This window comes from Elaeis guineensis, chromosome 15, assembly GCF_000442705.2.
Source record: "Elaeis guineensis isolate ETL-2024a chromosome 15, EG11, whole genome shotgun sequence".
In the NCBI taxonomy this organism is placed as follows: domain Eukaryota; kingdom Viridiplantae; phylum Streptophyta; class Magnoliopsida; order Arecales; family Arecaceae; genus Elaeis; species Elaeis guineensis.
The window spans coordinates 73155782-73171016 of record NC_026007.2 but is presented as its reverse complement, the minus strand read 5'-3'; the positions used below and the strand labels follow the sequence as shown (position 1 = coordinate 73171016).

General features: G+C 52.0%; 1 protein-coding gene across 1 annotated transcript; it reads left to right on the top strand.

The window, feature by feature from the left end:
* The first annotated feature begins 8182 nt into the window (after positions 1–8182).
* LOC105058709 (uncharacterized) lies at positions 8183–10204 on the top strand. The gene is made up of 2 exons (XM_010941727.4): positions 8183–8931; positions 9817–10204. Exons 1-2 carry the CDS (start codon positions 8314–8316, stop codon positions 9910–9912), a joined length of 714 nt encoding a protein of 237 aa, XP_010940029.2. The 5' UTR covers positions 8183–8313; the 3' UTR covers positions 9913–10204.
* Positions 10205–15235: the final 5031 nt, after the last annotated feature.

Sequence of the window (15235 nt, the reverse complement as noted above, 5' to 3'; positions counted from 1 at the left end):
CAGTCCCTGAGAGCGATATTGCGCCGACCGGATACATCGGGAGACTGGCGAAGTGGACGATGAAGCTCAGTGAGTTCGACATACAGTACCAACCGCGACCTGCCTTGAAGGCCCAGGTCCTGGCCGACTTCATCGCCGAATGCCCGATGGCCGACCAAGGGTCGAAAGGTGCGGACCCGGGATGAGATGCGATCTTCGAGCCAGACTCAGTCTCCACCTGGGTACTGCACATCGATGGAGCTTCAAACGCTCAAGGGAGAGGGGCTGGGTTCCTGCTCACCAACTCGGATGGGGTAGTCACCGAGTACGCCCTCCGATTCGACTTCAAAGCCTCCAATAACCAAGCCGAGTATGAAGCGCTCCTTGCCGGCTTGAGGATGGCGAAGGAACTTGGGATCGACAGCCTCCGGGCATTCTCCGATTCTCAGCTGATCGTGGGGCAGATCAAAGGTGAATTCGAGGTGCGAGATCCGGCCATGGCCAAATATCTCCAGAAAGTGAAGGATCTCGTAACGCGCCTCAGGTATTTTGAAATTTTCCACATCCTTAGGTCGGAGAACGTCCGGGCCGACGCACTCTCCAGACTGGCGACTTCGCTTTCGACTCTTTGGGCCGGACGTTCGTGGAGAACCTCGAGCAGCCGAGATCGATCAGGTCGAAGAGGTGCTACAACTAACGGCTGAACCAAGCTGGATGGATCCGATTGTTCGGTTCCTGACTGACGGAATCAGTCCTGAAGATCCCACGGAGGCCAGACGGCTCCGATGGTCGGCCTCCCAATATGTGATCATGGATGGCCGACTCTACAAAAGGTCGTTCTCCCTTCCCTTGCTCAGGTGCTTGGGACCGACCGACGCAGATTATGCTCTCCGAGAAGTGCACGAAGGAATCTGCGGGAGTCACTTGGAGGGCAAATCCCTAGCCTATAAAGTCCTGCGACAGGGTTACTATTGGCCCACCATGAGGAAGGACGCGGCTGAGTTGGTCCGAAAGTGCGAACCTTGCCAGAAGTACGCCAACGTACAGCACCGACCGGCCAGCCAAATCGCTCCTATTGTCGCTCCATGGCCCTACGCTTAGTGGGGGATCGACATTCTCGGTCCTTTCCCTCCAGCATCGGGTCAAAGAAAGTTCATAGTCGTCGCCATCGACTACTTCACCAAGTGGGTGGAGGTCGAGCCCCTGGCACAGATTACCGAACGGAAGATGGAGGACTTCATCCAAAAATTCATCATCTTCAAGTTCGGATTGCCGCATACCATTATCACCGACAATGGGCGGCAATTCGACAATCAAAACTTCAGAGACTTCTGTGCAAGGTTTCACATCACGCACCGACTGACTTCAGTCGGGCACCCACAGTCCAACGGCGAAGTCGAGGTGACCAACCGGACCATACTATACGGACTCAAAACCCGACTAAATGAAGCCAAAGGCCTCTGGGTCGACGAGCTAGGCTCTGTTCTGTGGGCTTACCGAACGACCCCCCGCGTTCCGACCGGAGAGTCGCCTTTCGATTTGGCCTATGGGACGGAGGCGATGATTCCACTCGAGATTGGACTGCCATCTACCAGGGTCGAGCGGTATCAAGAGCCGGACAACTCTGATTGTCGGAGGATCGACCTAGACCTCCTCCCTGAACTGCGGAACGAGGCCCAACTTCGCATGGCTTCATACCGACAGAAGGTAGCCCGATATTACAACACCAAGGTCAAGCCAAAGCTTTTCAGGCCTGGTGACTTAGTCCTGAGAAAGGCAGAGGTCTCGAAGCCCCTGGACCAAGGGAAGCTGGCTCCGAACTGGGAAGGGCCCTACATGGTAGCAGACACCTATGGGCCAAGGGCTTACCGACTAGAGATTCTGGAAGGGAAACCCATTCCCCGGACCTGGAAGCCGACAACCTGAAGTTGTATCACCAATGAACTTTGTACTTGTTCATTCGGAATACAAATTCAGTTTGAAATTTCGGAGTTTTAACTCTTCGACTGACGATCGGCGCTCACCAAGAAGATCGAGTCCCGACGTCCCGACTCGGACTCGGTATCCGCGTGAAATCGATGGCCCAACCGCCGATGACGTATCGGGCGCTCACAAGGGCCATCCACGGTGACGGGAGTTGACACTCCTTATACGGTCGAACTTTCGGGCCAGACCATCGGCTAACCTACCGATTGAGCCCCGACCAAAGAAAGATGAAATGCCTACGCGACCGCCCTCGCGGCTTACCGATCGGCTACGGCCGATCGAAGGATATTCGGCTTACCACTGTCTATCATACAATGCGACCTCAGTCGCATTCATGACTCACCGACCGAGTCACGGCCGGTCGGAAGATATTCGGCTTACTACCGTATATCATGAGGCGCAGTATAAATACCCGACACAAGGGTATCGGAATCCGGCTTATCATCGTTTCTCCGACTAAACGCGTCGGACGATATTCGACTGAACGCGTCAGAAGAGACCCGACTGCCAAGCTTTTATCCTGCGGTCGGTCGGCTTTCGACTCAACGAACGCGCCCGACTAATGGCCGAGGGGAGGACGCCCGACTTACGACCTCGACCATTGAAGGCCTATCCAAAGTCGGGACTTGTTCTACCTTCGTGGCGGCACAAGTTGCCGAACGTCCTAACCGATCTATATGGGTTAGCGACTTACGTGTTCGGACACATTCTACAACACATGAAAAAAAAGAGAAAAACAGGCAAAGAAAAAAAGTTTAAGTCCAAGACTTTGATTTCATTAAAGATCAAAATAGGCTTTACAAAATCGGACCGAAGCCCGGTTACAAGTGTTCTGAGAAAAACAAAAATGATAAAAGAGGACGAGGCCACGATCATCCTTCCGAGTCAATCTCCTCGACCGACGGAAGCTCGGGGATGACCGGCGTGTCCACCGCGATCGGCACTGGGTCGACGGCCGAAACAGGATCGTCGGTCGGCGATGGACTGGCGGCCAGCACCGGATCACGAGTCACGACCGGGGCGGAGGTCACGACCGTCTCCCCTTCGGCAATCTGTCCCTGGACGGCCTCTCCCGCCACGGCGATGCCTCCCGACGACGGGTCGGCCATCTCTTCCGTGGCTTGGTCCTCGACTCCTGGCGGGATGATGCCACTGAGATCCAGCTCGGGTACAGGGCTTGGACCGCGTCCCGACCATCCTCGTACCCCACCCGTACGACGCGAAGCCGGACTCCAATAGCTCCTCTCGGTACTGTTCGGTGCCGCGAAAGTCGTCCACCGCCCGACTCACCGACTCCTTCGCCGACCTTGCTTCCGCTTCCGCCCGACCGAGAGAGTCCTTCACCGACTCCGCCTCTGCCTTTGATATGTCGGCGTCGGCCCGGACGATCGACAGGTCCTCCTCAGCCTTGGTGAGCTTCTCCAGGCTGACCCGGAGCTGCTCGCGTTCGCCCTCGAGTTTGGCAGCGAGCCGTCCCACTCGCACCGCAGACGGTGCACGGTCCGACCCTTGCGTTTGGCTTCTTTTCGGGCCGACTTGAGCTCGGACCCGAGATGAAAGACCTCATCCACCAACTTCGCCTCCCGATCGGTCGACTGCTTCAGGTGTTCGACCAGCATTGCCCGATCGGCTTCGGCCGCCGCCGCCCTGTCCTTCCAAGCCGCCCGGATGTTCCCGAACCTCCGGTACCCGACTTCAAGTTCGGACATGGTATAGATCAGCTGCGAACGCGGGCACTATGTCAGGAAAATGAAATAATAAAGACACTAAGGAAAAGGGAGGCGAAGTAGAACTTACCCCGACCATGGTCAGATAAAACGAAGATAGCATCTCGGTCACTTGCCGAGACCTCAGCACCTCCACGTCGGCAGGGAGGAGGATCCCCTGGCAAAGCCTCCTGGCCAGGTTGTGGTCGGCCAGCGCCGACGCTCCTTCGGGGAACTGAGCGCTGGGCGGCACAGTGCGACTCCCCGACCTTGTGTCGTCAGCGGGGTCCATCGAGGCTTTCCCCCGATCGGCCACCCCAGCCAGCGGATCCGGTAAGGAGGGGATGCTCGAGTTTGACGCGGCACCCCCCGTTGCAGCTGCAGATGCCGTCGGATGGTGTTCGGGTTCTCGAACGGCATCCGACGCCACACCAGCCGGCGAAGCCGTCGACGTCCCTTCAGCCGCTTCCTCCACCTGCCGCTCCTCCGGTTGCACCGTCGGAGCCGTGAGTGCTATCACCGGCTCCGACTGGTTGGTCGCCGATGCCTCGACGGTCGGCGCCGCTGTGGAGGGTTTCTTCGACGGTCGCGAAGGTCCGGCCCCCGATGCCGGCCTCTTCCTCGCCGCATACTGTCAGATTTCGACGTCGGTCGGCCTCAACCTCGGAGGTGTCCCTGCGATACCGACAGAAATATTAATATAGGCACAAGAACGAAGGCCAAATGAAAAGACAACCGATGGATCGGGCGATACCTAGATGGGGGACCAAGCTCAGGCCAGCGTCATAGAGGGTTTGTTCGGTAACAAGCTCCCTCTGCTTCGGGACCGACATATCCTTGAGTCGGTGGAAGTCCTCCCGATCGTCCGCCTCCCCCGACTGTTCTCGTTCACCTCGGTTCGAGGCACGCCCCAGTGAGAAGGGAAGCCCCAGGGAGAAGAAGATGAAATAAAGAAAAACTGGTTCTTCCACCCATGGATGGACGATGGAAGGCCAGTGATGAAGGAAAGACCCTTCCGGGGGTTGAAGAGCCGCACGAAGATCTTCGACGTAAAGCGCCACCTGGCCCGAGGGAGGGTTGTTAACCCGACCGCCGACCCCGGGGGCGGAAAGTTGGAACTGCTCCGAGATACGATACTGATCCCGAAGCCGATCAACGTTCGGCCTCGAAAGCAAGAAACCTCAACTTCTGGAGTCGACCGAGGGTCATCGGTCGGATTTCCCGATCGAGCCCCTTGAGATGAGTTTCCGGCCATCGCACCAGAACCAAGAGAAAGGCGAGACCAAAGAAGAAGGAGAAGGAAAAAGGAGATTTAAAGGAAAACTACGGCAAAATGGGAAGGATCACGAACCCCAGGTGGACCCTTGCGAGTGGGAGAAGGGGCAGCCGCTGGCGACGACGGAAGAATCACTTGGGCAGAGTCTCCGCAGCAAATCGTCAAGAATGGGGCTTCAAGCACAAGTGGCCCTATATATATAGGGCCGTTCGACGGCCGAGATGACGCCACGCCGACCGAGATCCCTTGAATGGGCAACGCGTGGCGACATCCGGGCCCCCCTTTTTCGACCCGGTGGTTCGGCGCGCCCATCCCGAGAAGACCGCACCGCCTTCATTTAATGCGAAAGACGCTGGCCCCGACAACCTTCGACATGTGGCGAAAGGGCCGCAGTTAGAATTAAATCGCCCACGCCGATTCGCGTTCCCGATGGGATGCCTGACAGTGCCCCGCGCCCCCAGAACCGGCGCTGGACGGCAGTTTGCATTCCCCAAAAAGCGTCGGACACCCGATCGCCTGACACCGAATCGTCCGGCACCCGATCACCTGACACCGAATCGTCCGGCACCCGATCACCTGACACCGAATCGTCCGACACCCGATCGCCTAGCATCGAATTGTTTGATGTCCCATCATCAAACAACGGGACGTCTGACATCGACCTGACCGGACCATCTGTCGGTGAGATCGGCAAACTCGGTCCGGGATGTGGCAAGGAATCCACTCCTTTCGCCTGCGTGGTGACACACAGGCTCGCCCCCTCACCCTCTCGTTGAGTTCTTTACTTTCTTCTCACTGTTGCCTAGTCTCCTCTCTGACTTGACCGTCGGAGGGTCCCCGCCGGAGCTGCCTCCGGTCAGCGTAGATTTTTTTTGCAAGTGCTCGTTCCCGACGATCAGACGACGAGGGGATTGGCCGCAACAAAAAGGAAGTACAAAAATACCTTGTTGCACCTTCTTCTATAGACGAAAAGTCCTTTTTCTGATGGATTCGGGCTCTACAGTCCTCGGTTCAATAGAAAGCAATTTGGACTTTTCTTATTTGGGCTAGCTCAAAGTTTTGAATTCAAATAAAATTAAACGCTGTATGCCACATGTCACCTTTTAATTGGTTGGGATATTTTAGCCACATCAATATCCTATCCATCATCACCTGTGTAAAGAAACTATACGGTTGTGGTATTGATCTAAGCATCAATGTTGGCCTAAGGATGAAGAATAGGAAGTGACCCAACTTGGCCGCACCTTCAATGGTGAAAATCAAGCATTTTTTCTTGCCATCCTACTTGCATTGAGCTATATGCCATAAGGTTTCTAGTATGCTCTCAACTATTAAATTAAAAAAAAAGGGAGGCCGATCTTCTCTTACTCTGTTGATATTAACTTTATGCACTAGATGTTCAGTTTTTGTGATCATCTAAGACTCATCACAAAATCATGTTGGAAATTTCAGGTTAGGAAATAAATAATTCAGAAATGGAGCCCAACTTGTAGCTCAAAGCAGCCCAAAACTAAGCGGCAAACAGGCCGATAGCATGTGGTGATCTACCCACGAATAAAGCCTAAAGTCCCCTGAGTTTGGGCTTTTATGGGTATATATGGGTTGGAAGCGGTTCACGTAAGCTGACCCGCGGGTGGGTCAGGCTGGCTTTGGATCCCGTGATGGGAAATATACTAGCTGTGGACCTGAACGTGACCCAACTAAATCCACAACCGTCCCTGTATGCACGTGTATGAATTATGAAGTGAAGTTCATATGTCAAACAAGCATGAGTATCAGGGTTCGATTTGTATCTTTCACACTAAAAAATAATAATTGATCTTCTTTCACGATGTTGACTGTTGGATCTCGTCCTGTACAGATCTCAAAACACTCCTACTCCTTTATTCGTCTGCCTCCATAGATCTCAAAGCAACTATTGCGTGATTCAACGGCATGTTCGTGTAAAAGATACAACACCTGTCAGAATTCACATCTGTCAATTCTGCACACAAATTCTAGTCTCTCACATGCTAAGTGTTTATATGGATTAAACATGTCGAGTGTCTGTCAAATAAGATTGGAGGACAAATTCCTTTACCGAGGTCCGAGATTGTATAATGGTATAATAATGATGCCGAATAGAAAAAAAGTAATATTCTTGATACTAATGGCAGGCATGGTTGTGCATCCTTTGCTTGTTAAATTTTGATAATGGATTCTGGTTGAAATGGGGCAGACCGTATCCAGTGCTTATTGCTCTTAAGTCGGAAAAATAAATTGTGATTCAGCAACAATAGCTGTAAAATTTCAGGCAATCAGGTAAACCTGAACTCAACCAAATACCACCCAGTTTATATCCGACGTACCTAAAATTGAGATTCAAGGGTTAGCATGGCTCAGTGTCGTAATGCATACTATATTGATCTCGAGCATGAGGGCCCAACCCTATCAGAAATAGTTGATTTTTTTTTTTTTTTTTTTTTTTTTTTTTTTTTTTTTTTTTTTGTGGGTGGGTGGGGGTGTAAACCATCAAATTTTGAACCAAGCCAACATGAGAATCGACTCGACCCAATCCGGTCCTACCTTCCAACTACATCAGGATCTATATCCAAATCCAAGAGCCAAAACCAGTTCAGATTGGATTCAGTCAAGCTAGACCTGGAGCTGGCCTGTAGCTCTAAATCCCTCTTCGAGGCTACTCCGGGGCATGAAGAGAGAGAGGGTATCGAAAAGAAGCCTAAAGGCGCGCTTTCACCTTACCTTCTCTCGGGTGGCAGTTCCTTCAAAACACCGCTATGGAGAAGAAAATGACAAACTCGACCTACTCTACAAAAGCTCACCACCTTCCTTCACTTCAATGTCGACGTTCCATCTTACATACAAAGGTGAATTGCTTCATGTCATAATGTTATTTAAACCAAAATCATTGGCCATTCTGCTCAGATATGAAACTATTTGCGAACCAACATGGATAGCTTATAATAGCTAGCCTCCATTCAGCACTTAACAGCTAAAGCATGGTGGTTGCATCCAAGCCAAGGCATTCCATATGGTTGTTCTCAAGTCCTTTCATCTCTCTCCAATATTAAACCCTGCTAACACACACAAAAAAGAAAATTGAACTATATGCATGTGAACCATAAATTTCCAATCTACCGAGCTAACAAAAATATATGGCTCTCTGCAGATGGGCATATGTAGAGATTAGAGAGCCAAGGCAAGACATTCTTATATGGACCATGGTTGTTCCTATGTCCTTTTAAAACATCTGCCGATCTAACCACCTTCCTTCATCTCCAATCCTTGCAGCTTTCTCTCGTCTTCATAACTCAAACATCCAACAATCGACACGCATCGATCCATTCCACCCACGAATCATTCCACATGGAATCACTTTGGTTGCTTTGTTTCACAGCCTCTCTTCTTCTTATTCAACTAGGCACCGCCGGAGCACAAGCACCGGCGGTTGCACCCACCATAAAACCACCACCGGTCACTGCCACACCTCCAGCAGCAGCGACACCACCACCCTCCTCAAGCCCGACGAGCTCACCACCTCCGGTCTCTACACCACCACCGGTGGTAACACCACCACCATCAGCGCCACCGGCATCGCCTCCTGTTCCGTTGCCGCCCGCATCACCACCACCAGCAGCATTGCCACCACCACCGGCATTACCACCACCACCAGCATCGCCACCAGCTGTAACTCCGGTGACGCCACCACCAATGCCGCCACCGCCGGTGCCGCCACCAATTCCACCGCCGCCAGCGACACCACCAGCCACACCTCCAGCGATGCCTGGGCCAGCACCGGCACCGTCAATATCTGCGCCAGCACCTGCTCCGACGAAGGGTAAGGGGAAGCACAAGAAAAGAAGGCACAAGAAGAAGCATGCGCCGGCACCAGCACCGACAGTGCCGAGCCCGCCGGCACCGATTGCACCCACGCCACCTGATGCGGAGGATGTAACGAGTCCGGCGCCTCAGCCAATTGATCTGGTGATCATGCAGAATTTCAAATTAGATTATTGTTGAACAGTTGCATATAATATATTATCAAAATTTGGATACGATTAGTATAATAAAAATATTTCAGATGAAAAAAAAGAAAAAAAAAATACGTTTTATCAGATACTCTACAAGTAGTATACAATAAAATTAATGTATAATTGCCCGGTTTTGTTATTTTTCTTTTTTCTTAATAAGAAACTAGATAATATAATAAATAGTATAAATTTGATTTTAAAAATATTATAAAACATATAAATTTGGGAAAAAAAAGGGAGAGAGAGAGAGAGTGAAGAAAACTAATGTTTGTTAAAACCATTGAGTGGTAGACTGTTTATGTTGCAACGACTTCAGAGCAAGTAACAATCATCAATCGTGCAAGCAATCGAAATAAAAAAAAAAAAAAGCTATAAAGCAGCAATGCTTCATTACTTATGCTTTGCTTTTAGTTTTATAAGATCAGCTACGCATTTATTTTCAAAATAACAATCTTAGGGTTGTTTTATTGTTTGCGAGTTTTCTAGAACAGATAATTGTAAAATCTTATTTTCTATATAATAAGTTTCACTAGATATGGAATAGATCTGTCTCTCACAGAACTCATTTTTTCAAGTTTCATGACCTGTCATGTTTTACAAAACCAGATTTATAGAAATAATCAAACAAAAGTTTTTTTTTTTTGTGTGTAAAACTCAAACCTTTTCAGGTTTTCTATAAATATTTTAATTAAACCTAATAACTAAACAACTTAGTTGTAATATTTTTAATAGCACAATAATGTTAGTTAAGTTGCTAGAGTTTGAAGAATTTAAGAACTATAGTTCATGCATGATTTTGCTTAATCCTAATCACTTCTGCTCTTCATTTTGAGCATAGAATGGAAGCACTGCAATGTTTGAGAAGGGAGGGATGCTCCGGAACTGGGTGGGAACCATGTTGGCTATGTTTATGCTGTTGATGGTGTCAAGTTAGTACCGCTTGCGGCTCCGTAGAACAATCTTCCAGTTTTGCTCATATTACAGAGGATTCTTATCTTTATTGTTTTCCAGTTACAAATGCTATCTTTATATTTATTATTATATCTGTTTGAGCGTGTAATAGAGAAAGAGATTTTTTTTTTTTTTTTTTGAACTGTCTCCAACATGGAATGGAATTGATTCAACCACTTTAGTGCTCTTCTAGAGGTGGTTCTGGTAACAAGTGACAAGATATCCTAACTTTCACATCACTGTATTCTGTATAAATCAAAAAGATATTCCTGATCCATTGAGGCAAACTGGATGAACAAAATAGTTATCATGGAGAATAAATAATAGCCTCTCCAAAGCAAGAGGTAAAACACATGGCTCATACCCTTCACGTTAATAAGAGTTGAGAATAAAAGACCACAGGTCCAGGAATAAGAATTAAGAGGTGAAAATGAGGTCAAGCTCAATGAGATGGATCACCTTCTACTGCCCTCAAATCTCACCAAATCTGAGCTTTGCACGAGGGAGCTTCCATTGGTTGAATTGGATCGCATACTTGAATCCACGTATCTTATGTCAAAAATTTAAAAGCCCACCCCGCGTCTAAAACTACTTACCTTGAGAGGAACAAAAGAATCTTCCTTCGTTGGCAAACATCCATTTTTTTTCAATTCTATAAAGGATCCTCCACTCTTTTCATCTATAGGAACATTTGGAGAAAATGATTAAAGAATATCGTCAAATTTGACTTATATATCCTCTTTAGTTTCCTTTTCTCTTCCTCTGTACCTCTTTGGATTTTCTTTCCTTTGTACATAAACTTACTTTAAATTAATAAAATTGAGTGGAGGAAGTACCTTACTTCCTCCACATTCCATCAAAAAATAAACTGCTGACCTCTGTGGATGAGCATCTAAAGACAACCACCATAGCAGACACTAAATTAGCGCACACAATCAATTCAGTGCATCATTTAAGTTGTGGTCCTAGTACACATCAAAGAAATATCTACTGCTGCAACTTTTGATGAGGTAGCCACGAAACAGGGACATAAGCAATGAAGAGCACCAAGAATGTTAAACAAACACTGGTCCCTTCAGTGCATCATACAATTGAAGAGCAAGAAATGATTATTGTCAAGAGTTCTCATAATCTACATAAGAGCTTGTTGGGATATACCGACCGACGATCCCGACCGACGATCCCGACCGACGACTCCGACGGAGACCCCGACGGACGACTCCGACCGACTGGCCGACCACCGACCGGCCGACTGACCGACCGACCGACCGACCGACTGCCGACCGACCGATCGACCGAACGCCATCACCGGCCAATTAACGGCCCATCACCAACTGAGGATGTGTCGGCGTACCTTTCCCGACCGACTGGACCCAGAGGTCTGATGGCCGACTCACTCGCCGACCAACGGAGGGCCCCGACGCCACTCAGCTGGCCACCGACCTAGGGTCGGTCGACTCCTCCGATCGCCGTACAGCCGCCAGAGCTTGTCAGTCCTGACAGCCGCATGCGGCACGGCCATCTAGGGACATTGTCCCGCCGAGGGCATTGTCAACCCTAACGATTTGACAGCCCCACAGCGATATGACACTTTCACGGCGACTCTGACAGTCTACAGTGAGTTGACAGTTCCTCACTTGTCTGCGCCATTAATGACGGCGCCATACCGTGCTCCACTATATAACTCGGGGAAGGCAACAGTGCAAGAGATCCGCTCCCCCCCACTTCTCGACTCCAAAACCACAGGCTCGCTCCCCTCACCCTCTCTCCCTCGATCGAGCTCTCTGTCTTCATTTCACTTTGCCCAGTCACCTCTCTGACTTGACCGTCGGAGGGTCCCCGCGGAGCCGCCTCCGGTCAGTGTGGACTTCTCATTTTTGCAGGCGCACGTTCTCCGGTGATCGGACGACGAGCGATTGGCCGCAACAGATTGGCACGCCAGGTAGGGGACAGCATGACAAACACAAGAGCCCAACGATCGAGGGTCACCGGGTCGGCGAGGCGCTCTTCCCGCCGAGAAGAGGCCTCCCCGCCACCGTCGGCGGCGGAGCCCAGCTCTCCACACCCCGCGGTGACCATGGAGGCACAGATCGCGGCCATCGTACGGTAGATGACTGTACTGACGGACGCAGTCAAAAGCCTCCAGCAACAACCGGCGGCCCGTCCGATGCCCTCCAGGAGCAGCCGCCGACGACCGCGCCGATCCCCGTCGCCTCCGCGCGAGCGCCCTCAACAGCGCTCCCACGGAGAGGAGGAGGGACGGCAATGGCGCGATGACCGACGGTCCCAGCAGCCCTCTCCTTCCCTGCTGGAACGGGCAAGAAAGGAGAAGCGACCGCGCACGCCGTCGGCCTCCCTCTCGGAATCTTCCGAAGACTCCACCCCTGGGTCTCCCAGCACCGACGAGCGGACGACTACGAGCGCCGGTTCGAGGAAATCGACCGCCGACTCCGCAGCTGCAGGTGGACGGACAGAAGTCTTCAAACGACGTCAACTTCCAGACCGCCCAACCTCTCTCCCGACTCATCCTCGACGAACCGATCCCCAGTCGGTTCAAGATGCCGCACGTGGAGTCTTACGATGGCTCCACCGACCCAATCGACCATCTGGAAAGCTACAAAGCTCTCATGACGATTCAAGGGGCAACCGACGCCTCCTTTGCATCGGCTTCCCCGCCACGCTCCGCAAAGCTGCCAGGGTCTGATACTCCGGTTTTCGATCGGAAGTATCCACTCCTTCAGGCAGCTCGAGCATTCCTTCGTGGTCCATTTCAGCACCAGTCGGAAGCCGCCACGGACCTCGGACAGTCTTTTCTCCCTCAAGCAAAGAGAAAATGAGACTCTACGACACTTCGTGACGCGATTCAACGCGGCCACGCTTGAGGTCCGGGACCTCAATGGAGACATGGCCATCTCGGCCATGAAACGGGGGCTAAGGATATCCCGGTTCATCTACTCTCTGGACAAAACTCTCCCCCGAACATACGCCGAACTGCTGGAGCGCGCGTACAAGTACATGCGCGCAGACGAAGGAGCTTCCGACCGGCGTCTGACTTAAGGCACGGGCAGAAAAGAAAAATGGAAGAAAGGTCGGGCCCATGCTGAACCCAGCAGGCCCTCCACCGATAGACGGGTCTTGCCCCGACGACGGAGTCCGAGACCGACGCATCGCAGGTATGACTCCTACACCCCTCTCCCCGCTCCTCGTGCGCAGATCCTGATAGAGATCGAAGGAGCGGAGAATCTACGACGGCCTCGGCCTTTGAAGGCAAAGGCCCCGACCAACATGGCCGATTGTCGATCGCCGAATCAATGGCTCGATCACCGATCGTCGAAATCGACGGCCTCAGCCTTTGAAGGCAAAGGGCCCCGACCAACATGGCCGATCGTCGATCGCCGAATCAACGGCTCGATCATCGATCGCCGAAATCGACGGCCTCAGCCTTTGAAGGCAAAAGGCCCCGACCAACATGGCCGATCGTCGATCGCGAATCAATGGCTCGATCACCGATCGCCGAAATCGACGGCCTCGGCCTCTGAAGGCAAAAGGCCCCGACCAACACGGCCGATCGTCGATCGCCAAATCAACGGCTCGATCACCGATCGCCGAACCGACGGCCTCAGCCTTTGAAGGCAAAGGGCCCCGACCAACATGGCCGATCGTCGATCGCCGAATCAACGGCTCGATCACCGATCGTCGAAATCGACGGCCTCAGCCTTTGAAGGCAAAAGGCCCCGACCAACATAACTCGATCGTCGATCGCCGAATCAACGGCTCGATCACCGAACCGACGGCCTCGGCCTCTGAAGGCAAAAGGCCCCGACCAACATGGCCGATCGTCGATCGTCGAATCAACGGCTCGATCACCGATCGCCGAAATCAACGGCCTCAGCCTTTGAAGGCAAAAGGCCCCGACCAACATGGCCGATCGTCGATCGCCGAATCAACGGCTCGATCACCGATCACCAAAATCGACGGCCTCGGCCTCTGAAGGCAAAAGGCCCCGACCAACACGGTCGATCGTCGATCGTCGAATCAACGGCTCGATCACCGATCGCCGAACCGACGGCCTCAGCCTTTGAAGGCAAAGGGCCCCGACCAACATGGCCGATCGTCGATCGCCGAATCAACGGCTCGATCACCGATCGCCGAAATCGATGGCCTCAGTCTTTGAAGGCAAAAGGCCCCGACCAACATAACTCGATCGTCGATCGCCGAATCAACGGCTCAATCACCGATCGTCGAACCGACGGCCTCGGCCTCTGAAGGCAAAAGGCCCGACCAACATGGCGATCGTCGATCGCCGAATCAACGGCTCGATCACGATCGCCGAAATCGACGGCCTCAGCCTTTGAAGGCAAAAGGCCCCGACCAACATGGCCGATCGTCGATCGCCGAATCAACGGCTCGATCACCGATCGCCAAAATCGACGGCCTCGGCCTCTGAAGGCAAAAGGCCCCGACCAACACGGCCGATCGTCGATCGCCGAATCAACGGCTTGATCACCGATCGCTGAACCGACGGCCTCAGCCTTTGAAGGCAAAGGGCCCCGACCAACATGGCCGATCGTCGATCGCCGAATCAACGGCTCGATCATCGATCGCCGAAATCGACGGCCTCAGCCTTTGAAGGCAAAAGGCCCCGACCAACGTGGCCGATCGTCGATCGCCGAATCAACGGCTCGATCATCGATCGTCAAAATCGATGGCCTCAGCCTTTGAAGGCAAAAGGCCCCGACCAACATGATCGATCATCGATCGCCGAATCAACGGCTCGATCATCGATCGCCGAAATCGACGGCCTCAGCCTTTGAAAGCAAAAGGCCCCGACCAACATGGCTCGATTGCCGATCGCCGAATCTATGACTCCGTCATCGGCCTGATCGACGAATCACCGAACCAATTGCTCAATCTACGTCTCGATCGTCGAGGACATATCGGATTCTATGACGGAGATCGAAGGAGCGGAATATCTACGACGGCCCCCACCTCTGAAGGCAAAGGGCTTCGACTAATGCGGCTGGCTAACTTGCCGACTTAGCTTCGACTAAGAAAGGCAAAACGCCAAGACGACCGCAGTCGTATTCGCGACATACCGATCTGGTCACGACCGATCGAAGGATATTCGGCTTGCCACCGTTTATCATACATCCCGACGCATACGTCCGACCAAGGGCCGGACAATGGATATTCGACTTGCCATCGTTATCCTATCCGAATACGTCGGACGCTACTCGACTATCAGATTCTGCGGAATGATCATGTCGACGAGCAACGTTCGGAGGTTGGCCGACCTCCGACCCGAC

What these genes read in the sequence shown, in the direction of transcription:
- LOC105058709 (XM_010941727.4), top strand. Translation starts at nt 8,314, where the DNA reads ATGGAATCACTTTGGTTGCTTTGTTTCACAGCCTCTCTTCTTCTTATT. An exon ending in CGCCTCAGCCAATTGATCTG is followed by an intron (nt 8,932 to 9,816) that starts GTGATCATGCAG and finishes TTTTGAGCATAG; the next exon opens with AATGGAAGCACTGCAATGTT.